Raw genomic sequence first — 25,957 nt, 5'->3', positions numbered from 1 at the left:
ATACAGCATTTTTCAGTATGGAGTATGACAGTTAAAATTGTCTGTCTTATTTCTTAGTGGGATAAGGAAAGGTCAGTTGGGACTACTGTGTGGCTTAATAAAAGAAAACAACTTACCAGAATATAACAACAAGGGGAAAGGGAGAAAGGGACACTGGAAAAAAAATCCGTGCTTTCAAGACTGATTAAGCAAGCAGATACAAGGGTATTCTGTATGTCAGAAGTAGTATAGGATAAGACTATACACCATGCAGGAAAAAATGCGGGTAAAATCCAGAGAGAGTACATGTGATCAGAAGGCTGGCAACAGACGAACAAGAAAAGTTAGAACAAATGGATTAAAAGTCTCAATTTAAAATGAATTAATTAACCGTACTTAGACCTTTCTGGTGACATTTTCATTCAAAACTGAAGTGGCCTTAATTCAATATAGACAAACTAATTTCCAAATTAATTCAATTCAGCTGAACTGAACAAAAGCTACTGTGATTCTGGATGAGGGTTCCTGCACAGGAATTCACTTACACATGTTTGATGTCCACTTGGATTAATTTTCCCCCATGCAGACAAAACCCTTAAACTGAACAGGGAGCAAAAAGAAGAATTTACACATGAAGGGCTAACCCAGACAAGTTTCTTTTTCCCCCCCATTTATAGTGGTGTTAAGATATCACTCTAGATGTATGTGAATTCTGTAGCCTGTTCCTTCCTTGCACTGATGATCCTTAATTTAGTGTCCTAGAGTTGCAAATCTCTCTCCAGTACTTGCTCACTGAGCTGAATAAACATTTTTTTCTTAACTCTTCAGGTTATATAATAACTTTTCATGACACATCTGCATATTTTGCTTACAGAATGTGTATTTTTTTATTTTATTTTTTATTCTCCTATCCATAACCTTATAGAAGATCTCTTTCATTTTAAAGGAAATTTATTCTCAAATCTGGAGAGTTATTAGAAATTTCCATTGAAATATAGGGCAAAAAATTTTACTACTATGCCACTTTCAAGGATACTGAGAAACGAACAAATACACAGTCCCTCATATCAGCTCTACATATGCTCCCCCAAATGGAAGCTTATAGGAAAAAAAAATCTTTTTTATAATAAGATACTTTACTCTTCTCATTGTTAATTGTTTTTTTAGGAGAAGCAGGTTTGCCAAGACATGTCTTCTACATAGCAATTTAAAAGTAAGCCTGAACAAACACATTATAGGCTATCGAGGATGAGCAGATGATTAGCAGAAGCAATTTGTTACTAGCTCATGCTCATAATGTTTCAATATCTATTGCATATCCTACTTCAGCTCTTTAAAATGCTGATGGTTTAGATTTAACATAAATTATAGGAACTCAGAGAAAGTAAGATAAGTAATTAAACATATTAAAAAGCACCTTTTAAAGTTCTCAAAATCAAGATGTATAATAATGCCTTAATCACTTTAGGTTTCTTTACTGACATCAAACTGGAAAGATATTTCCAAGAATTCACAGATCATTAATCAAGCCACCTATGGCCTTTTTCAGCATCATGAGATATCAGCTAAATTGATCTTCTCTGAAAGCTCCTCACCAAAAGCAGCTCTAAGAATTGCACTGCGGAGAAAAACTTCATGACAAAGTTTGATTCAACCTTTGGTTTGATTTGTTACTTGGTAGAATTAAGCTAAACTTTAAGGGTAAGGTGCACTTTATTTCAAATAAAGTACATGCCTTCTGACATATACTCCCTTTAGACATTTACTTCTTGCAGACTTCACTTAATTTAGACATTGAATTTCTGAGAAGGAAGGCTTAAAATATAGATGCCAAATCAATCAAGTGCATTGAAAGCCCACAGAGACTGAGAAATCAGTGTTCTGCTGAGCAAGTGTTGCTAATAAAATAGTTTGCATATGGAATCCTATTTTATGTGGAAATTAAGAATGTGCACATTTAAATACTCAGTACCACTTCAAGAGTACATTTGATGTTCTATGGCATTTCCGTAGATGACATTGCTCTTATCCAAAGTGCAGCGATAAAGGCTGAAGAAACACAGCATAGCTGTAAATAACTCTTCAGTTCAATGAGTCTGATAATTACATGCAACTTTGATAACTATATTTAGCAAGAGTTTCAGATCTGTGAGACACTTTACACAGCGCTGATCACCAAAGTGAGCTTATGAAATGCAGAAGGTGTTCTGTTTAATATAATGTCTCAGAAATGTGATTTTTTTTAAGTGTCAAGTCCTAGACTTACTCCCTTTTTTTTTTTTTTTTTTTTTTTTTTTTAAGTGTGGCAGCATATGCCGGTCAGTGAAGCAGAAACTACACAGCTGTTACCTCTATTGTATGACCTGTATATATTGAATTAGCCATTGTGTTTTTCAATTCTGGTTCATCAAACTTCTGGTCTGAGAGGCTTTAATCTAAATTTAGTAAAAGAATACCTTTCAATGTTGTCTTGTCTATCCATAATTCATAGCTTCCAGCCTGGTTCAGAACTAAATGAATAGAAAAAAACGTCTTTTTTTCTTTTTTTTTGACAATAACATAGGATGCATGAGAAAAATCAGTACAAGGATTAATGGCAGCAAATTCTCAGGACTGCAGTACAATATTTATAGATATATATATGCATGCACAAAGAATAGATGCAGGTTTCTGACAAGCATCATGACTCCTGTTCTCAGGTTTTTAGATCTGCATTCATTGTACATTAAGAATGATAAGTGAAACTACAGCTGAAAACATATATCATTTAATTTAGAGAATAAATCAACACAAATGCAGGGAAAGTAGTGTAAGACTCAGTCCATTAAGAAATGACAAAAACTTACCATCAGTTCTGTTGTAAAGAACCTATTTCCAGAACTGGCAACTTTTTGAAAAAAAAACTATGACTCACTTTAAAATTCCATAATAAATTTATTTGTTACCATGATATAGAACATCTCTGAGTAAGAAGAGTAACTGAAATAAAAAAACATTAATTTCTTAACATGTAAAAGAAACTTGACAGATTTCCATGGGGCACAGTGTCTGCCTATTTGTCTGGAGGCAACAAAAAAAAAAAAAAAAATCAGGGGTGAGTTCTTCTTTCACACACCTAAACTGTGGATCACCTAAAGCATGGAAAAAAATGCTCTATGCACAATCAAATAAAGTCCAAGGCAACATTTGCAGGAAGATTTTAACTAGGATTTTACTTCTTGTGTGATGTAGAAAGCTCTGAACCCAAAGATAGCTCAATAACACACAAGCCTTTCCACGAATCCACTAATTAGTATAGCAGCCTCTTCTTAAATTTCTTAGCATCCCCCTCCTTTCCTGGATCAAAAATTTGCATTCTTTTGCTGACATCCAGTACAAATGCTGTTAACTACTTCTTGACTAGATATACAATATCTGGAAACTCTCCCCAGCTAACATAAAAATGGTACTTTCCTAACTACCACATAGTAAAATCACAGACTAATTTCTCTACGTCCACGACATAAAAGTCGTTCCCAAATCTTGGGCAGCCACCTCCAGCACTGCTGCATTCACCCCCAGCACAACACCCATCTAAAGAGCAGGTCCAGCACCACACTGTCCTTCTTGCACAGAAACAGAACTCTCAGTCCTTTCGTGCAGGACACCCATGCAGACTATGGGCAGACATTGAGTTCCACCACAGGAATCTCCCTCGCCCTTTGGCCACTGGCCATTTACTCCTGATGACTGCATACAATTGCAGACTGAAATCCATGTGGAAATCCACTCAGCAATCCATGTTAGGGGCAGAACCACCCACATTCACAAAACATTTCCAGCCATATCACCTCCCAATCCTCAGAGCAATCTATTTCAGTAACCTCCTTGTGGGCATCACATTATTTGTGGTTCCAAAACTTTTAAACACACCTCCAGAATTACTAAAATTATCCATGTTTAGAAACTGGAAATGCCTGCTGTAACAGCAAACATAGGTAACAGTCAATTAGCTAAACTACCACTTAGAGAAAAAGGTTTTGAGTAACCAAATGCAATTACTTATTGGATGTTGAAGTATTTTCTATTAGAAAGCATCAGTCTTACTCAGCGAAATCAAATAGACTTTAGAAAGAAGAATTCAAGAAGGAGTAGTTGGAAGTATTCACCTTTTATACAGATCTATATCAAAATAAAAAGCTGATTATTAGTACAGTAGCACAATTATAGTAAGTCTAATAGAAATATTGGAGTATTAGAGATACCGTAATAGAGTAATTTCTAAAATGTCAACGGGAACATCTTTAGACCTCAGTGTTTTACTTGTTCGTTAGCGCTTTTATACCATTAAGCTAAAAAATATGTTCTAACAAATAATGTACTGTGTTATTAACTGTTAGAGTGTCAATGTGTTTTTGCTATGAGATTTATGTTAATTAGTCTACAAACTATTATTTAACAGCAGAATGCACATGAGGGAGTCTGGTAATTTTGCTTCCTTAGTTTATAATATAGAAACTAATCATGCAATGCCCTTTGGGAAATCCCAAGGAGAACTTTTTTTGTAATAAGGAAGATGGTGCAGAAAATCAGAAGAACAGTCTTTTACTCAATTATTATGGACGAGAAAGCAACTACTTTAACAGATCTCTCAGGTATATATTGCCAGCATACATAAAATCAATGTGATTTGTGCCTGTCCAAGGACAGACGCTTCTTTCACAAGAAATCAGGAGTTGACGGAACAGAATCTTCTATCAAATCCTTTTGTCCTTGCATTTATTCTTCTTCTATTCAAGATATTCGGATTTCTATTCACCTCTTCATACATATAGAAATCTAGCATAATGGACACCTTAATATCAATTATAAAACTAAAAATTTTAAACAATACGTCCCTCAGGAACATCAAGACAACAAACACAGAAAATACTTGCAGGTGATTGACGTTATTTGCAGAATGAGCTTTTTATCTCCTAAAGAAAATGCAGCAAAGGGCATTATACAAGATTGCTCTAAGTAGAAGCCATCTATAAAATAGAATAAAATGATCAATTTTTCCTACTCTCACATAACTTTTTTTTTTTTGATACAGATATGTGCTAAACAATGTAAGAATTGCAGAAACACATGTACCAACATAATACAAATTTGTTAAACACATAGGGGTACTATTTTGGCATTGCTTCATTTTCTCAGTGTTTAGACAGATTTTTTTAAACCATAGCGAGGCACCAAGATTAGAAAAGAACACGTAAATATACGCAGTGTGAAAAAACATATTGCACACACAACACCAGACTACATGTAATGAAGATGTAGTAGTAGGCATAAATGTATAAATGCACAGTTTGAGAAGGAGTAGAAGGGGTGTACGAATATCAGTGAATGATTTGAGAACTCTAGAAGTGGGAAGACTGTGTGTTTGTTGTATATACTACTTGTCTGTGTTTACTGTATATACTACTAGGCAGCTGGATATGACTGGATATAGCTAATTATCCATAAAGATTATGAACATTTCACCCACGCTGAACTGTAGTGAAAGACACTTTTATTACAGGACCAATTTTCTGTAGCTTATAACTTTCCCCTTCACAACCCTTCTCCGGGTTTCTATTTCTGGGCTTGATCCTTGCCCAAAGATAACCTGGTCATATGGTCATAAAAAACCTTATATTGAGTGGTTTTGTGCGTGGTTTGTGTGGACACAAACTTTTACATATGAATTTAGTATTATTTACAGATTTCTGTGTAGTCTGATAATTCAAAGTTATGCAGGAAAAACCCTTTTCTTACATACTGATATTTTTCAATAAGTGCCTGAGATAACAATATTTCTAAAATTTATAAAGCCTTAGGGTGCTATAGGCAAATAATCACAGGATTTTTCCACAGCATTTCATAATTCAGGTATTTTTCTTTGCAGTCAGGATGTTTAAAGCACAGTACCAATTCGTCTCTCAACATTTTATAATATGGACACCTCCTGCAACACAACCTGACAAATCAAATGTCTCAGAAAAACATATAAGAAATAAATAGAACGGAAAAGTTAAATGGAATGCATGGAGTACAGGCTGAATTCAAATTTAAGAAGCCAGGAATTCCATATGAAAAAAGAGATGGTTGTTGCACCTTTGAAGCTTAACTCACTAATTCAATCCTCTATCAGATGAACTATAAAAGAGAGGATAAGATCTTGTTATTTAGCAAGTGCTTTCAATGAAGCTGAAACAGTAAATTATTTTCATAAAGTACTTACCTCAAAGTCCAACCATGAATGCAGTCTGTATCAACTACACACTTGACTGTGTTAATACAAGAAGTTTAAAAATTCTTTTACACTAATGCAATTTTACTGAAGGACAGGAACAGCTAAGCGCCTCTCTGATAAACTTTGCATACTGAAGGTATCATGAGTTTGGGCTGGAAGAAAGATGAGGTTCAGACCATACTTCAGCCCTGGTAATGAATGGGAACTGTTCACTGGGTTCATATTCTGCGGCATTAAAGTGCCATTTTCTGAGTCACTTTCTTCACCCAGTAGGGTCCAGTCCATCAGCAAAAGATGCCTATAAACTACACAAACGGGATTTCAGAGAAGACAGTTGGGTTTAAACCCTACCAGGGGAAATTTCTCATCCCAGGATAAATAATCCTTTTGAATCCTTCAGATTGGTTATTGATTACAGAGTTGAATTTGGTTTTAAAGATAAAAATTCTTTATCAAACTGAAATAAGACTTTGTTTGCACCTAAAGCAGCATGATGACAACAATTAACCTTCATTAAAAAACCAATTCTTAGACCATAGTCGAAAATTCACTCCTGCTTATTCACACCCTGGCTGCACAGTCTTACTTAGTTTAATTATGAAAATTTTGTCTTGTCGAAGACTTTTGTTTTGCCGTGTTGCCACAGTCCAGGAAAGGTGACTGTGCCACCTTTTAATTTTTGTCTCTTTTAAACTTTCCAGTAGAATCATTTTGTTTTGTTTTCAACATTTCTAACACTATGTTTTCAAAGCCTTAGAATGAATAAAGGCCTGAAAAAAACGAAAAAAAAAATGCTCTTAAAAAAAAAATCACTTACGAAGTATCATCAAGCTTAAATATTTCCAATCTGAAAGCTAAAAACTCCTGAATGTTTACTAGCAAGGGAAAATATCATTTTGTAATGAAAAGCATCATGTAACTCCTGTGATGATCTTTGAATAAACAAGCATTAATTATTAGCTCTTTGATTCATGCTCTTAATATGTATAATTTATAGACCACCAGAATTTCATTTATTTGTTTTTTTTTCTTTTCTGTATCTGTTTATAATATCTTCGCTGTTTTAAGAGTACAGCTTTCTGTCTCTGAAAAAGAAATGATAGACTTCAGTAGTATTATGACATGTCTATAATAATACTTTTCATATGATTTTGGAAGTGAAGTCTATGTCTAATAGGATGGTTTTATTTTCAAGAAGTTATTCTAAACAGAATAAGAAGAAAAATGAATTATGAGCTTACTGTGAAGAACGTTTCAACACTTTCCTTTTAAAAATTCATCTAAGCTGCAGGACTCAGTTTAGCAACAAAATTAATTTTACATTTGCGATGAAATTTTACATGTGATTACAATTATAAAACAATAAATCTATGAAGAACATTATGAAATACCCAAATGCACCTGTAGTTCAAAGAATACTTTTATCCACTGATACTGAAAATGAAAATCCTATTTTCACAGACATTCCAGCTTGGAATTTTTGTATAAACATGACAAAATCTGTAAGCATAGATGTTATTGAATCCTTTATATTGCAATTTTCTGCCAACATCATAGAAGGGGGCTGCAACTAGAATATTCTGCCTTACTCTGTGCATGTGGCACATGTGTGCTCAGTGATGTGAAAGATGATAAAAATATATTTATGGTAGAATGAAATATTATCATGAGAGACACAACACAGTTTGAACATCAAACTTTGAAGAGATGCCTTTATGAGAAACATTGGTACTGAGGAATACAAATATACTGGTAAGGCAGATAAGGAAACTTCCAGGTTTATGTAAAGAGAAACACCAAAAAATGTTCTCCTGTACATCACAGAACATTCCAAAGTGGCTAGCAAGAAGAAATTTTGTAACTTTTACATCTCTGACATTTTCTTTTAATCTTATGGAAGCCAAACTCCTTTCTTTTTAAAGGCAACTTTCCAGGTAAGCCTATAAAGAGATATGTTAACAGTGTTCAGGAGGAAATGAACTCTCACCACAAACTGAGACTATTTTTACATTAATAAGATGGTTTCTTTTTGAGAGCACAGCCTATCACCTCACTGCCTGAATAATCCAGAGAGAAGATTAAAATACTCAAAGAGAAAATAACTGCAATCAAAATACTTGCAAAGTTCAATGATCCAGCAGCATTAAAAAAGTATCATTTTGTCATACTAACTATTTCAAGAAATAAGTCTATAAAAATGAGATTCTACTGAAGGATAACAAGAACTTAACTCCACAATACTTGAGTTTAATAACATGCTCAACCAAATGCAAAATTCCATTTCCTTCTAGATCAAAATTTAATTGTTCCACTTCATTATTTGATAATAAGAGTGCATTTTGTTAAACGGCTTATTTATTATTGTTTTTCTTGGGCCACTACTCAAAAACTTCAGTATAACACTCTTTCTCTGTACAAAGTTTAGGATATATAAAATGCAATATAACTCAGAGGAAAAAAGATAATTTCCCTAAAATAATACATTTCTGCAATATAAAATCCCCTTAGAGCACCTGAACAAAACAAGGATTTCCAAATTACCTCAAAGAGATTACCTGCACATAGAAAAATAACTGAGCTGGACACAGAGGACGAAACAGCAAGGTGCTTACTCATTTCTATTCACATCCTGCATTCCACACTAATGGAATATCCACAACCAGTCAATACACTAGCTTAATGCCACTTACACATTGAAATTATTAACAGAGTTGCAAAACTAATAGACCATAAATACAGGTTTGTCAAGTGAGTATTCCACTTAAAGGTACTCCTGAAAACATATTTAAATAGATAACATTATATTATGTTTTCAAGAACAAATTTTCAAAATTTTCAATGTTTTTAAATATAATCAAACAATGATTCTGACTTACCCTGGTAGAAGAATTCACCAAGGAACTATTCAAATTGCCAGTGTTGCACTTGAAATTCAAATGTTGATCAGGGTGATGATGCATTTCCCAGCTTCCCACTGCGGACTTGTCAGAATTTGGAGGTAATTTCTGGAAGGCTGTGCAAGTCATTCCTATGAAATTAGATGGCTTGATCATGAAGGCCTCCAGAGCGATATTAAGGGATACCTGTCAAAACATATTGAGAAACAGGCATGTTCCTAGCATATTTAAGCATAATTACATTATATGTGCATTGTGTATTTACTGCACATGCTTTATAGTGCTGTGCATGTGCACGCTTCCATATGTATGCATATGAGCAACAAAGAAAATTGAACTTCTTAAAAAAAAAAATGCACTAGTGTTCTGCAACATCATGACGGTTTTGCTTGAATCTTCTTCATAAGCAAGCAGAAATGCAAAGTAGGATAACCAATAAACATACAAAAGATCTTAATTTATCCGTGCAATTGTGTCATTATCAGCTTCATCAGAATTAATCCTGATTTAAAGAAATACAAATATAAGTGGATTAGCACTAGTAATGGTAAAAATAAATTTAAAAAAAAGGCAATGTTCATTTAGGATGCTAAGCATGACTATATGGTGCATTGCAACACTATGCCCAAGTTCTCTGGCCTGTGTTTGAATGAGGTGATACGCCGACATAAAGATTACAGCACAGCGCAGAGATCATCAGTCCGAACCCCTGAGTAAAGGATTTATTTCAGCAGAGCACTGTGCACAATACAAATAGCTCATGTTATAATCAGGTTAACTAGCTTTTGCTGCCACAATACTGATGGGACTGAATGTTTTCTGCTTCCAAATACGGATTGTTTGGTGACCTGTGAGCAGATATATTTTGCACGCTGCATAGCAGTACAGAGGTACCTGAGTAACACCACTGAGAAGTGTAAGATTCATGAATACGCAAGTACTAGAACAAATGTAATCTGAAGTTTCTATAATCCTGGGTAAAGTCATTTAATCATGCATAATTTCAAGTTTCCTGCTGTAAAATGGGCATAACACTACTTCCTTATTTTACACTTGTGAGTTGATATTGAACAAGCAAATGTTAGCTAGATAATGTAATAATGAGGATTCTGGAGATTTTACAAAAGTGGACCCTATTTAGTGTTTTTTTGTGTTTTTTTTTTTAATAGGAAATTCTTTAAACATAAAGATTTTCCACTCTCAAAATATTCCTGTAAACACCTGGCAATTTTGAAATGATATGAGCATACCATTATCTTCATATGGAAACAGATGGGTAAAATTCACTGTAAAATTAACTTCCTTATGCAGGACTGTAAAATGAGCTATAAAATGGATACAGATGAATGCAGAACAAAATTATCCATGGAAACAAGCTGTAGTCAAAAAGGTAGGCATTATGAAAAGCCACAAGCTAATCTTCTTGTCTCTAACTGTTACAGATATAGAAAATGATAATTTGGTGCCTATTTTCTAGACCTCGGATAAAGGCAGCACTCAGCAGAAGGGCAAAGGAGTCTGTGACGTGGCTGAGCTGAGAATAGCCCTAAAGGGAGCAAAGACTGAGAGCATGAGCAAAAAGTCCCATTGTAGTTAGCCTAAAATTAGAGGGGACTTGAAGACTACTGTGCACTCCTGAGAAAGCACTAAGGGAATATGTTTTTTCCACTTGTATGAAGTCTTTGTTTTCAAAATGCACATCTAACACTCAGTATCGCCAGGACAATAATTAATATCCTGCACTGAGGGCAGAGCTCTTAAGGCTGGGCACCCCCAGTGGGCTGTTACATCTTCTGCTCTATGCTATATTATATATGTGTACTTGTACATTAAATTAACTATATATTAAACTATGATCTCAAATGCAGAGACTGTATTTATCCCTCATTTACCTAGCATTTGAAAATGCAACAGGCCATTCTTGATTTCTTATGTGCTCTGACACCAAAGGAGATCTAGGAAAAGCTAGATGAATGTTTCTGTCCTGGGGTTTGCCTGAACTTGAAATTAGTCACCCCACAGCTTCATAGATTTTGAAACAAGCAAGACAACAACAATAAAAACACATTTCCATTTTTCAAAAAAGTAAAATAGTAAAAGTTAGGGCACTCGAGCAGATTTTCAATATATAGAGAACACAGCCATGCATGTGGTATACAACTTACGCATATTACAGGCATATTTTTTTCAGAAACTATATTATTAACAAGTGGATAAATAAACTTATTGGTTGTTTTGTTCTTTTCTGCTTAAATAAAACCACAAAAAAAAAGACCTCCCAACAGATGCAATCTCTGCAAGACAGTTTTCTGGCTAGCTTCCAAAATGAAAGGAAGTATTTCATATTGCCTGAGATGGCACAAAAAAACTCCACAGCTTTGTTTATTTACAATTACGCTCAAGTGTAAACTAATTCTCCTACAGAAAACTGCAAGAAGCAAAAAGATAGAGCATGGCAAAAAGGTTAGAGACACAGATCCACATCTGAGTAAGCAGAAGAGTCTGATAGGAATGTCAACAGGCTCCAGAGCAGCAATAAGAAAACAATGACCTTTGGCACTTGACATTCAAAAGAAATCATAAGCATATAGCATAAGCATATAGCATGAGCATACAGCAGCAGAGCCCTCCTAGGTTGTCCCATTACAAAGGCCTATTATTATTTCAATTTAGTATTTAGTAAATGTTACTGTTTTATGTAAAAATGAATAAAAACCAGCCCAATATATTTTGATAGGTTATTCTGAAAGTGAAAAGACTGCTTTTCCAAAATTATACTGAGAGGACTAAGGCATTCTGCTATGAGGCTGTTCAGCCTTTGATTCCATTTTCTTTTTCCCTTTTTTATCTTTTGCTGTAATTGAAACTATCATTGTACTCACTTTTACAGAGTTTCTTAACGTAAATAAAGCTAACAGTTGAGAAAATAATAAAGGCTGCTCAAGATGGAGCGGACAAGGAAACCAGCCCAAGGAACAATAAGACTTTAAAATATTTGTCTAAAGTTCTAAGAGGATTAGTCTCAAGCTTCTGAATTAGATCCATTTCTACTATTTAGATGTTGAAACTGATAAAAATAAATAAATTTTAATGTAACAAACCCTTAGTAGACAAATGACAAATTCACATGAGCTGGAGGCCAAGGAATATGAACAATTATTTCAAAATGCCAACTTGCTTCTAAAAAATTAAATCTAGCCACAAATTACCGATCTTTATGACAAGAGACACCTTTTTTGATCAGGACTTTCTAAATGCTGTAAGCAAGTATTATCTAGAATACTATCTGAAAGGCATATTAAATTCTTCAGGCAACAAAAGAACATGTTGTCTCCTCTTATTAAAAATTTCACTTGCTCAACTTAATCCTTTCAAAATGAACTGAGATATTATAGTGACAATAAAAATAGAAATTGAGTGAAGACTAAGAACACCAGAGAGAGTGTTGTGAACAGTCTACTATAATAATAAACATAATAAAGTCAAAAGGAAGAATTTTAAAGAAAATCTGTGATATGAAGAGAAATTTTTCAGTCTTCCAAATAGAAACCAGTTTATCTGCCTTATATAAATTCACCTTCCTTCTCTGTATACTAGGTGGTATATGAAAACATGAAATTGAAAGATCTGGCTAAAAAGTAATTTTGTAATTTTATGACATACCTTTGATATAACTTGAACATTGTTGGTCAGCACTTGACTTGCAATGTGCTCCACACATCGTACAATTCTGGTGCAGGCCCTGTCTTCCTTTTGAGCCATCCACAACACGTGGTCATCAACCAACATTATATTGCTGGCAATTTCAACAAGGGCGTCTCCAATCTGTGAGGAAAAAAAAATCCCCCATGGGTAGCATTACCTATTGTCAACAAAACATAGAAAAAAGTACATAAAAATGCAAAAAAAAAGAAGACATTCTATTTCTTTTGGTAATGATAATTTAAAAACATTTTTGATTTTACTAAAAAAAATAAATGGGTGTACATACAAAGACCAAGGAAAGAAAACAAAAGTACAATTGAGTTCAAGTTTTTTGATTCTCAATGCTAAAGTTCATCTCCAAAATTCACTAAGAAAATTGAGGCCTTCATTGAGTGATTAATGGACTCCCCACTGTAAACTGGGAAAGTCAAGAGAAACCATGCGCCTTTAAAGAACGGCCCCATGGGTAATAAATGGTATTGGTGGGAGAAGAGCAATAATAAATTGGAAGAAAATTTTATTTCACACTTAGAAGAGTAAGATATGCACCTATATTATCTTATTGGCTATACAGTAAGTGTGGTGGTGTAGCTTGGGATGTTTTCTCTCACTCCTGTGATTATAATGGGATTCTATATGAAATTATTTGGAACAGTTCCAGAAATACTTAATCCACTTTTGAGAACATAATTACTAGATGGTTGTACATGGCTTTTGACAATATAACAAACAAACTATCGATTCAATGAATAACACTAAAACACATTAAGAGACTGAAAGCAGTGATTTATGAGAAAGGATTAAAGTATACACCGATCAGCCAAGCAACAATTAACTGAGGTCAGAAAAATAGTCTATAAATATACCAAAGGTGAGAAATAAGGAGAGGGGGTAATTTACACTATAATTAAATGCATTAATGAAGAATAAGCGCGTGACATTAAAAAAAAAAATGAAGATTTGGGCTAACACGCATACATCTTCCTGGCAGTGAGTTGTGGTATATTGCAAACAGGCCACCAGAGCAGCTGTTGAAGCTCTATTGTTTGACAGGTGAACCAACAGGTAGTATGAGGTACCACTAACTTCTATAAAAGGGAATAATCCTTTGCTGATTGGGAAATAACTCAGAGAGGAATTAGTATAGAAATTCAACTAATTTAGCTAGATTTTTTTTTCTTATGATTTTATTAATTCACAGAAAATCTCCATGTATTTTTATTATTTGCTAGAGTGGTTTCATTCATCGTAGCCTCAGCCGTTAATCAACTATAAACTAATATACCTTTGCACATATATTGCCCTGTAGAAAAGTTTGTTCCCATTTTTAACCATATAACTGCAACTTCAAGAGAGAGGCTACTGCTACTTTAATTGGGCATATATTTTTTGTATCTTTTCGGCAAGAGTTAAGAAATAGGTGAATAAAGGGCTCAAAGTATGAGAAGCCTGCTTAGCGAACTTGAGGGACAGAAGAAAGTACAAAGCTGAAATGAGAGTTTAAAAAAGGGAAAAATTAGCAGAAATGTTCTGCTCTCTATTGAAAACTATAAGAGAGCATGAAAAAAGAGGTGTAAAGATAAGCAGTGGAAATGGAAATTTTTTGACACTGAAAACCAGAAACAAACCTCATTTGAAAAGTGGAAGAACTCAAGAGATTAGAGTTGGGTTTGATTTTAGTGAATAATGCATCAGCTGCCAGTATGATAGGAAAAGGGAAGAGATTTTATAGATGTAGCAGACTCTTTTTGAACACTAAATTTTTGTTTTGTCAAAAAGCAGTAATGTCATATTGAGACTTTGAGCAAGGAGGCTGAAATGCAGTTGTAGCTTTGAAACGTGATTCTTGGAGAGCAGTTAATAATACACTCTTGGTCTGGCATTTGATGATGAAATTGAATTTGGAGGCTTTCTCAAATTGGCACTAAAATGTTAACTATTAAAAACGCTAGAGTTAGAAAGAAATGAACATTGCCAAACACCCAAAAAAACCCAAATATTTTAACTATAGCTATCATGTGTGCAAAAATTACATGTTATGAAATCTTTATGCAAGCAGTTACCCTGAAAATTAACAGTAAAAACTATTATGAACATTGCTGTTCTCTATAAAAAGCTATTTTTCCCTTAGGGTTTGCATAACTCTTTAATTAAATTTCCTTGTAAAAATGCCATACATTGTACTAAAAGTTTCTGTAGAAATTCGTACTTAAAGACACATTCACTCTTTTCATGTGAAGTCATACAATTTCTACATGCACTGAAAACTTCCTCCACCTTTATTCTATTGAATCAAAATAGAGAAAACAGACCAAGGCTTTTTCAACGCCTAGATACTAATAAGAGATACACTTAGATACAGCCAGATGGAGAGACATTCTTATTTATTAGCCACAGTGAAAAGTAAAATGACAAAGTAAACTAAAATGTGGCTCACTGAAACCCAATATTAAATTTTAAGCAGCAATCCCATCTGTCAGGCAGATGAGATGGCTCAATCTTTATGCCCTTAATGCCCCTTTAGGCACAAAGAAATACACTATAGTACAAGCGGAATGGTAGCAATCAGAAGACCAGCAGGCAATGTTAGAAACTACTCTTCAGCGCGTTCCAGCATAGATTAAGAACAGGACCTTGTGTGACAACTTCACTTATACATGATATTTTTTTCAGTATTCAAAAGAAATCTTACATCTTCAACTTCATCCACGAAGACAATTAGCTTCTCCATTATATAAGCCAAATATATTACATCCATTTTATCTGCAAAGTGGGAAGCACCTCTTGTGTAGGCTGTCAGCTGGCGGGAAAACTCAAGCACACTGGTCAAATTGATGTGCATCTGAAAATACATCAGAATTGTTATGTGCAATAAATCACCTAGCTCAGTTCTTTAGAAACAGAAGTCATCATGGCAACAACAACAGCAACAACAATTGGAGGTTGGAGCTCCAATCCAAAGCAAATTAATCTATCACCCTGTAAATTCACTGAGTGTTCTTATTTAAGTAGGAACACACCTGAAAACGAACTCCCTGTCGACTCCCTGTAGTGGTATTTAGCACTATTTTCTGGGGAGAAATTATCATGGAAATTGAAAGTGGTAAGAGATGGCATGGCAAAAGTCTGTGCCTCTCTCTATTCTGCTCCCTTTCTCATGCAGCATTTCTGTCTGCTTACTTCTTATCTCTTTCTCTTCTCTCTCTCTTACTTATGCATAAGAAACCAAGTGAACCTTTTTTTTTTTTTTCCCTTGGAAGATAATAAAAACCACATTCTAAAACAGTCTTCATTTCTGCAGCTCTTTTGTGGGACAACAAAAACAGTGAAAGGCATTTCAGTCAAAAAAACTCTGATATAGGCCTTTAAAACAAAATCACATTTTTTCTGGTAAAAATGCATGAATGAAAGACAAAAAAGTGAAGCACTGATGACCCTGCCAACAATATTAATGCTCACCTAGACTCCAGGAAGCTGGAGGAAACAGAATTAAAACAAAGGCAATAAATGCCGTGCCTTTATTCCTATGACAACTTCAATGGCCAAAGAAACATGTTGCATTTCAAGTAAAACATTTTGCTAAAAGTCCAGCTATCCCAAAGACGTGGCTCAACAGACATTTTCTGGCAAGCTATTCAACACAACTGATAACACAGAAAGGAGCCCCAGATTTCATGTTACCTGACTAAAGGCATGAAGAACTTGGGTTATTTCTTGTGAATAAGGACACTCAGAATAGTTTTCTTCATCCCAACGTCCAGTTCTATTACATTTACGCCATGCCTTAGACTCTTCTGCTCCCTTGTGAAAGGCAATTGGGTTAAATGAATATTGAAGACAAGGATGGTAGGCAGTTATCCCAGCCAGAGTTTTGGGCCATCTATGAACAACATAATGTAGAATAGCAATGTGGAACATCTTACTTAAAGGCAACTTACAAGGTACTATATGCAGAATATTTGAGAAAAAAAATGTGGTAATTCTTTATAATAAATCACTTTGCTTTATAATATGCTTTATAATAAATTACTTTGGTTCCTTGGAAAATGATAAAAATATGCAGTCTTGAGTCTGGCTGATGACACATTAATTCTGCATTAATTCTAGGAAGGTGTTTGCTGCTAAAGAAATAAATGTGAGTGACATTTCCCCTACATTCATTTTTGCAGACTGCACAAAGCTGAGCAGAAATTCCATCAAGCAGAAAACCACTATTATTAAAATCTATAATAGGCAATATCGTATAGTGCATGACAATCTCTGTCTCTCATTTTGACCTAACACCAGAAAGCTCTCATGGCCATAAAGGCCTCAAATTCCTGCACATAACAGAAATCAGTAAACAACATTGAAAGAGAAGAGCTTGCAACTCATGGAGGAAGACAGAGCTAGCCCTCACAAATTAAGCATTTAGGTGTAAATTGTTTACATACTGTGATGCTAAACCAGCCTTCGAGGACAAAGAATAAGACAAGAGAAGACAGTATTGTTGTATTTAGCTACCGGGTCTACTATGTGGCATTCTTACTCTATCTGCTTTATTCTCTAGAATTGCACAGTTGGGATCTATTTCTTTTGGTACCATATTCATTGCTTTCTCCAGAGAAGTATGGACAAAGCAGGGTCAGTAATTAGGACTCTGACAAAAATAGAAGCATATCATCAGCAAGTTTCCAGGTGCCCATAGCATGTCTGGAAAGGATGTGGTTCTTACTTTAATTGCACTGATGTAATGACTGAAACCAAGCAATCATAAAAATATTCTGCCTGACAGTAAAACAGAAGCCACATCTTGACAATTAGTTTTACTCAAAAATACATACTTGACCCTGTCAATTGTAAGATGCAGATGCAATTGGACATAATAACCTGTCAAATTTTGGGCTCAATATGTTTTCTTAATTTCAAATGAAGAAAAGACAAGAAGAAAAATATTTTCATTTGTCACAGCTGTCACTGGAATAATTCATTATGTGATGAAAAAACATCTGATGTAAAATCAAACACGAAAGGAGTTTCATGAAAAATTGAAACATATACTGTATTATTGTATATTTCTTTTACTTTCTGAAATGGCAGAGAAAAAATCTTTTACTCTTCAGTAGAAGAAGCATTAATCAAATTGGGTTACCAGTTAGCACCTTTTCTTAAAAGTAAAACTAAAGAGGCAATTCTGAAAATACGGTGCACTGAGTCTGAGCATAGGTAGCAGAATCTGGCCTTTCTAATTAGAAATGCTAGGACTTAACACCACCGTTTGGACCTCAGAATATAATGAGATGAACAGTGTATAGTGAGCTGAAGAACAAAACAAGATCAAAATATTGTCACATCGTATAGAGTAACTTCCAGTACATAAGGTCAGTTTGTTCTGACTCACGGTGCATAATTCTTATTGCAGCTGTGCAATAAATACCACCTAGGATGGTCTACTATAAAAACCAGTGCTTAATGCTCCCCTTACCCCCACTTTTTTTTTTTCTTTTTTTTACAAAAAGTAGAATTGTTCTTTTACGGCTTTCCTTTTGTGGTTAAGCTCTTTCTACTTTCATACTTGCTGCGTTATCGAAACCTCAAAGATCTTCTAAGAAAAATTAAAGGTGTGATAGCTGCATCTCTGAGGAGAGAGCTTTGGAATAGTTTCAAGTGCTAATGCTAAGTTTGTGCCTGATAAATTCTCTGCAAATTTAAACTCATTCCTCTCAACTGTCAGAAGAAGAATCCATGGACTCAGCATCCTTTTGATATATGCTTTAAAAATAAATTTGCATGGACTTTCGGAAAGATGGTCAATAAGGAGAGAAACGGGCCCTCCCTTTGATTTATTTAGAGGGACAAAATGTCCCTGGTGTTAATCTGTGCAGTCTGTAGGATTTAAATATTTCTTATTTATGAAGAAAAGGATGTCATTTTATGGCTAGAACATGAACTTCATAAAGTTGTGATCTAAAAGATTCACTATGTGTATTCTGATGGGATGCTTATATTTTTAAAAGATCTAATTAAAATGGATTTAAACACATACTTTATGGCAAACTCCAATGGCAGCTTTGGCATGACAAAAAAAAATCATCTAAGATTTTCAAGAGCCTCTACTGGATTAAAATATATTCAGTAAAATTTTTATGCTCGCTGGAACAGAGGTTAACACGTAAGTTAGCTTTTTAGCACTGAAGAAAACAAATTATGTGAGTGGGTTTCTCCTCACTTCTTGCAGTTTTACTCCCAGCTTATCGAAAATAAGAACTAGTACCAAAAGATGCTTAAAAGAGTTTTAATGATAAATTGAAAAAGAAGAGAAGCATTTGAGTCAGAAGCATTTGCAGAAAGTTCTGATGTTTAACAGAGAAACTCTTTTTCTGGTCTTCTTTTCCTCCAGTGAACTATTCTCCTCATTATTCCCTTGGTAACAAATTACCTTCTTGCTTGGCTTCTCAATGAGAATGTTGTCATACATCAGTGCCAGTGTAAAGCAGGTACTAATATTTTGTTTAAGAGTTTTATGAATATCACTAAAGTATTTTAGGGTGAGTTGAAAGCAATACCAAATTTGGAGATACTTGACTTTCTTCAATTTATTGGTTTTTGAAATAAAATTTTTAAAAAATATGATCATGAAAGTAAAGATGAAATAAAAATTCAACAAAACTGTGCAGACAATAAGATTCATAAAGCAGGACTGATGTGTTCTCTGTTTATGCTCTGTTTGGGAAACTGTGTTTGCCCTGAAACTCTTCTCAAGATTCTGTTTTTGTTTCTGGAGAGTTTTTACTTACTATTTTGATTCTCCTATGAACTATGAAACCATAAAATCATACCTGAAATCACCCTTGTTGTTAATTACTCTTTCTGCAGGGCAATAGGGTGCAGCTGTCTCAAGTACCACAATCTCCACTTGTTTAGTGCTATTTCCATAAGAATTGTTGACTAAACATTCCCAGTCTCCAGTCGCATCAATGTCAATACTGGATAAGATAAGCTCGCTGCAAAAATAAAGATTAATTATTGAATATACTTTATTACATAGAGATTAATATATTAAGGTTTCTTCAGAGCTTTTCCGATACTATTATAGGTAAAAAATATATATTTATGCAATGGTTTAATATTAAGATTTTAGCAACACCACCGTGTATGGACCACTTAGGTCATGAGCAGCTAACTCAGCTATTACAAGTCACTACAAAAGAGAATCAAGTATTTATCAATCCCCATTCTCCTTTCCTCAAATAATGTGAGATGTTGTTTTGGTTGCTTAACAAAGCACTTAAACAGAAATACCTCTCAAGTTGACAAATACTGATACTTCTCTTAATATTCTACTACTCACAGAATTTGATCAGAGCTTTCCCCTAACAAAACCAAAATGCATTTATTAATACCAAAAAAGCAAGTTGCAAAATATCTTTACAATGAAAGTTTGGACAAGTTAAATATAGAGACATTCCTTGGTTACTCTTACAATATAAACATTGAGCATTGCTGCATCACACCAATATGTTGGCTGCCTATGTTAAATTCCCAGAGTTAATGATGGAGGAAAATTTCAGGAATACTTAAAATTGCCTATAATTGTTCTGGTTAGTGTTTTCTATATATTTTTAATCAATAGAGCAGCTTTCCTTCCTCTAATGGATGAAGCCAAGGTTTGAATGAAGTCAATAAAAGTTGACTTTTTCAATTGATTTCAGCAGAGACAGAATTTCACCTAATTATTGTAACTCTATAGATCAGAAACAATGGTAACTACTGCATTTTAAGAAACTAATATATTAGATCTTAAATCTGCCATTGGCCCAGAAAGAAATCTAACTGCATTTTTTAAAGTACAGCTTTTGAAAAGAGTTGGGAGAGCAAAAAAGTTAGTAATTGTCTGAAATATTTACTTTGCACAAATGGCTGATCTTCGAAAATGCCTTATGCCTTGTACATACAGAAATTACATGGAAAGAAATGGGATACAGTCAGAGAGTGGGGAAGGTACATAAAGAAACAATCACAGAATTTAAAAGTTATTAAATTGATCTCAAATATATATTAAAACAATATTTAAAAAATTTCTTTTGGGGGCACTCAGTATTTTTGTAAAGACCTTGCCTTTTTGTAGATATATATAATAGGAAGATTGTACATATTTTTAATATTTTGCTTTTTATATTTTTTTCTAAAAACATCCTTTCTCAGTCTGAATATTTATTAATGAGACACACATTCTATTAGCTTTACTATATGAAAGGATCTACTCTCCTTGCATATAAACTTCTGACATGCATATATGAAAGTAAGGTAAGAAGTGATTAGACAGCTGCTTAAGGATTATGTAATATTCCCTTTGAAAAGCATATATTAACGAAGGATGACTTTCTTGGGAACGTACTACAGTAACATTATCTCAATCCCCATTAAAAAAAAAAAAAGCAACTGCGTTTGATTAAAGTTAAAATACTTCTGCCTTTTGTGTAATTTATGAAAATTCAGCAAAATTTATCATTAAGCAGTATCTTGAAAAATCTCACACTGCTCCTATTTATGCTGGCTTTGAGCTCTAAGCAGTTTGGAACCCCTATCTTATTTTTGCAACAAATTCTGCCATGTTTTTATCACAAGGAACGCTGGAAATGTATTAGTGGCCATTCTGCAGCAGAGTAACTGAATTTTTTCATGTCAACAGAAGCAACTGATCTGTTAAGTCTTAGATGAGGGGGCCCTCTAATATCTCATAATGCCTCTTTTTACATTCACTTAAAAATAATTTAGTGAGATTAGCCAGCTGATAAAGATTCTCAACATAAATTTTCAGTTTCATATGTCACAAAAGTCTCATATCACACAGACAGTTAAGAATGACAATACTTCTAGAGTTTATAAAAACAATAATCTAGAAACGCTATTTTTCACTGAATCAATAGTTAGCATAAAAACTCACCTATTGCACCAAGACACAGTGACTCCCCAAATGAATGGAAAGTATGATAGATGTGTTGGTCTTTTGATATACTTACTACTAAAATATTTATAGCCACGGTTAACACTACAAATTGCATAAAGCTGAGAACCATACAGATTTTGCTGGAGGAAAAGAAAAACCTGGGCATATCATCAATTTTATGGGTAAACAATATGAAGATAAATGAACAGGAAGAAAAAAAAGGCACATTTTCCATTCTTTTAAATCGTTGGAACATGTTCTGGTGCTAAGTTGCACAGACAGGTACTTACAGCTACAACATTGTTGCTTCTGTAAGAAAGCCAATACATGAACTCTAGTTCAAGTTCTCCAAGATGATGAGTTAATTCTCACTTTCAATTTCAATTTTCTATGGCCCTTCCTTCAGATACTGAACAAGATGTTGTAAGACAAAATAGGGCTATGTTATATAGAAGAAGGTGCATAATGACCAGAACATGGAATTTTCTGAATTGCCATCTGTAAATGATGAATTCGTTTATGTTTCTGTAGGAATATTTTGGATAGCAAGTCCAGTGGTGAAACTGTTCATTTGCTTGTTATCTGGATATGAGAAAGGATAGAGAACTTGGGAGACTGGATTAAGCAAAGAAATGTTTATAATCTTAAAAAGAACAGTGAGCTTGATGTCTTTAATATCTGCTCCAACTATAAACCTTGGCAACTTCACTGACCTGGCAAACTTAAAGGAAAAGCAGGGAAGGGCAACACAGAATTCTAAATCTCTTTATAAAACTTCCAGGTGGGTAATTTAGATATTTTAAGTACTGGCACTATTATAATACCATGTCTTGAAGTTCCAGTTTTGTCAAGATCTGTAGAAGAAAATTGTTCTTGCTCTTTCTTGAGGAGCAGCAACAAGACTTGGTAAAAAGAAGTCTCTTGTCTCATACATTATGAGTTTTAGGAGCCCAACAAGACCACCACAGAATTAAGAGAGGATGGCACCTTTGCCTTCTATACTTCTTATAAACTTGGGTCTCATAGAAGCTAATAAACATCAAGCCACTCTTGAAAAGATTTGGCTTGTACTATGCAGCTTCCCAAGTATAAAATAAGAGTTTCTACTCAGTCATCACATCATGGCCTTCTCAGTAAATGAAAGAATCCTGAATGGAAGAAAGAGAAGACACCTATTCCTTCCTTGCATTGTGAAGTTTCATGAATGGCAATATTCCTTTGCAAATATTATGACTGTTACATTGAAAATTTAATTAAAACCTACAATGCAATTGCATGAAGAAGTCATTGTAATATTTAATGGAAGCCTGTGACATTGGTCATTATGAAGAGAGGAAGCCTAATACAGGCAGAAGTTATATCCAAGTAATCAAGTAAAGATTTCTGTTTGTTGCATGGTTATTGCTACAGCTACGCACAACTAATGAGACAATCAGAAGGTCTCATTACGCAAAGTTACTCATCCATGTCCTAAAGTAATACCTTAGTGACATTTACTGTATGTCCCAGCAGCCATTTACATGCCAAGAAAGACAGTAACCAATAAAGAGGAGACTTCAACGCAGTATTTCAGCTGCTTTCCATGAGAGAGATTTTAAAGTTGAACTTGATTTTCTGTAGGACTCTGTAAGAAGCAATCTCTAGTTTGGAGAGAAATAAAAATTAATAATATTATTTAGATTTCCTTATATAGTTCTTCAGAGAGATAAATAGATGACGCTTTTCTACAGTTTAAGCAGAAACCTTGCATAACCTGCATCTAACCCAAGCTACCTTAAATTATTAATACTAACACAGAATTTGAAAAGAGAAGTGTCAGTCTCCAGAGAACATTGCTGCTTAGAATGATGCCTTTAACAGAGGATGTAAGGTTAAAACATGGAAAATGAAGAGAAAACGTGTAAATCTAGGCACTTAAACTGAGCTTAAGATGCTAGTTTGATCTCTCTGACAAAATTACTTATTTACCCATGAAAGAAAGTTTTAGAATGCTGCTGTTTCTTTAGAGAAAGCTTGTGTCCAGGACACAACAAGAGAAAAGGAAGATTAAAAATTGAAATAAGTATTCACTTAATGCTAGATGGCTAGCAAATACTTTCAGGTGTAATCAATTTGTCACAGACAGAACAAATTCAATATAGTTTCTTCTGATCAGATACAGAAACAAGGCATAACTTGATTTCATTGGTAGCCATCCAAGGCACTTAGTAAGTGCCAAAGTTACTCCTACCATAATTTATCTATTGCCTAATTTGTTCCCATCAGTGTTAGGACCATAACAGCAGGTGAATTTGGCATCAGAGAGGTCAATGGAAAGGGGCTAATTTAAGTGACAATATACAGACATGATGAACTAGCTACTTTCAAAAAGGGTGAAAAGACCTGTATGCCAGTTAGTAAACCATTTCACCTTCTTTTCTATTGCTAAAATTAAATTGACTAAAATGTCAGTGGTCAAAAACGCTGCTGTAGGCAAGTCTTATCTCTTTGTTATGTAAACATCTGCCCAATAGTGAGATGTATTTTCTACAGGCAGATGTCAAAAATCTGTGACCTGCAATGATATGCAATTAATTTATGTGTTGAAATTGACAAAAATAATAGTAATACCAGAGTGATTATACACTGACATACTCTGAGGTAGTCAGAAATTCACTATATCATGAAGAGGTATAAAACATACTACAATAAGTTTTCTTTCTCTGTTATTGAGCTTGTCAGGTGGAGAGACAACCAGGCAATGGTGCTTTACCCAAGAGCATGCTGAAAGGTGTACAAATCTACGGTGACTTTCCTAGAGACCTACAGTCTGGTGGTTTGCTGGTAACACAAAATGGGGACAAAAGGCATCAACAGCTCCTGACCACTCCAAGCCTTCTCTTACTGCAGAAATCTGGCAAATGAAAAGGCTGTGACACTCCTGCACTATAAAGGGCACTGAACTGAACACAGCTGGGCTAGGGCTCACATAAAGGACTTCATGAATCAGTTAATTTATCACTGAGCTGCTTTGTCACTTGGTGAAGATTTGGGGATGTCCAAATGTCTTTATTGTTATTAATTTTGTTCCAACATCAAGCCACTTGACTGCAGGATGCATTCCGCTGCAGTCTGCTGGGGAAACGCTGCTACACCTGTCTTGTGCCTTTCATTTGCCCTTAAGTAGTCTCTACACTGCAAGGTTGTATCTAGAGAAAGCTCTAGTTCATTAGCATAGCTCTTGTGATCTCCACACTAGCAGAGGTTCTTAGACAAAAATAACGCTGTGACAATCAGTCCAGCAGTCAAAATTGCATGAAAGCTTTTTAAGTAAAATATTTCCCAGATGATTCACAAGTGTTAAGGTCCTTGAAACAATTCTTGATTATTTGATTACATGCCACAGGGACTAGCCAAAAAAAATAAAGCTACAGTTCACTACATGAATTTTAAAATTTAAAATTATCTGTGAAATGCTCAACACTGACAGAAGTTAGCTTTTCTGTTAAAGCCAGTGATTATGTTAAAAATACAGCAATTAATTTCTTCATGAATATTCTGTGGGATAGGGTCACTGAGTATTGGGTCTATAATCACCCACTTTATTTGTTGAGCTAGAAGATATCCGGGAAGAACTAACCAAAAGACTAAGACAAAGCAGACTCTTTGATAAGGACTTCAGGGACAGCAGGTATTCTGTTTGCAGTAGAGGGTACAGCTCCAACAGCTGTACAGAGGGTACAGCACAAACTCTGTTTATGAGAGGGGTGGGGGCCTATTTTCACTGAATTCCAGCATTATAATGAAGAAAACTTTGCATAAATCCATTAGGAAAATGTCCTACAGCACAGTCTCTATATAGAATAAATTGAAATATATGAAATGTGATGAGTAATTCAGCTGTTTGTAAGTTTAATACTTCTAATGTTTTGCTTTACATATCTACTTATTTCTTCTAGGGACACCAAACCGAGTGAAAGTCTGGGTAGAGTTTAGATAAAATTCAGAATTTCTCTGATAATCATGGGGATGCACAGGCCTACAAACAACAGCCTGGACTGTGAGGAAGTAGATAATAACACCTCAACACTGGTGTTGAGGGCAAAGAATTTTAAAAATTCCTGTCCTGCAATATTCACACCAAATCCCTTGTTGTAGTGCATCATCTCCTTAGCTGTAGATCTGCAACAGTTCAAAGGGCCACATTAAAAT

General features: G+C 34.5%; 1 protein-coding gene across 1 annotated transcript in view; it reads right to left on the bottom strand.

Moving 5' to 3' along the window:
* Positions 1-25,957, bottom strand: part of LOC104572907 (adhesion G protein-coupled receptor A3) — a 242,508-nt gene that overhangs the window by 96,592 nt on the left and 119,959 nt on the right. The window contains exons 8-12 of the mRNA XM_088528799.1: positions 19,656-19,820; positions 16,519-16,717; positions 15,530-15,679; positions 12,796-12,957; positions 9,112-9,318 (exon numbers count right to left, since the gene is read on the bottom strand). Of these exons, the coding sequence (XP_088384925.1) occupies positions 9,112-9,318; positions 12,796-12,957; positions 15,530-15,679; positions 16,519-16,717; positions 19,656-19,820 (883 nt within the window). The remainder of the gene's footprint in view (positions 1-9,111; positions 9,319-12,795; positions 12,958-15,529; positions 15,680-16,518; positions 16,718-19,655; positions 19,821-25,957) is intronic.

The sequence above is a fragment of the Tinamus guttatus genome, unplaced genomic scaffold (genome assembly GCF_059628265.1).
Source record: "Tinamus guttatus ecotype Peru unplaced genomic scaffold, ASM5962826v1 Tinamus_guttatus_pri_ptg000314l, whole genome shotgun sequence".
Classification (NCBI taxonomy): domain Eukaryota; kingdom Metazoa; phylum Chordata; class Aves; order Tinamiformes; family Tinamidae; genus Tinamus; species Tinamus guttatus.
This window is presented reverse-complemented; position numbering and strand designations above follow the sequence as displayed.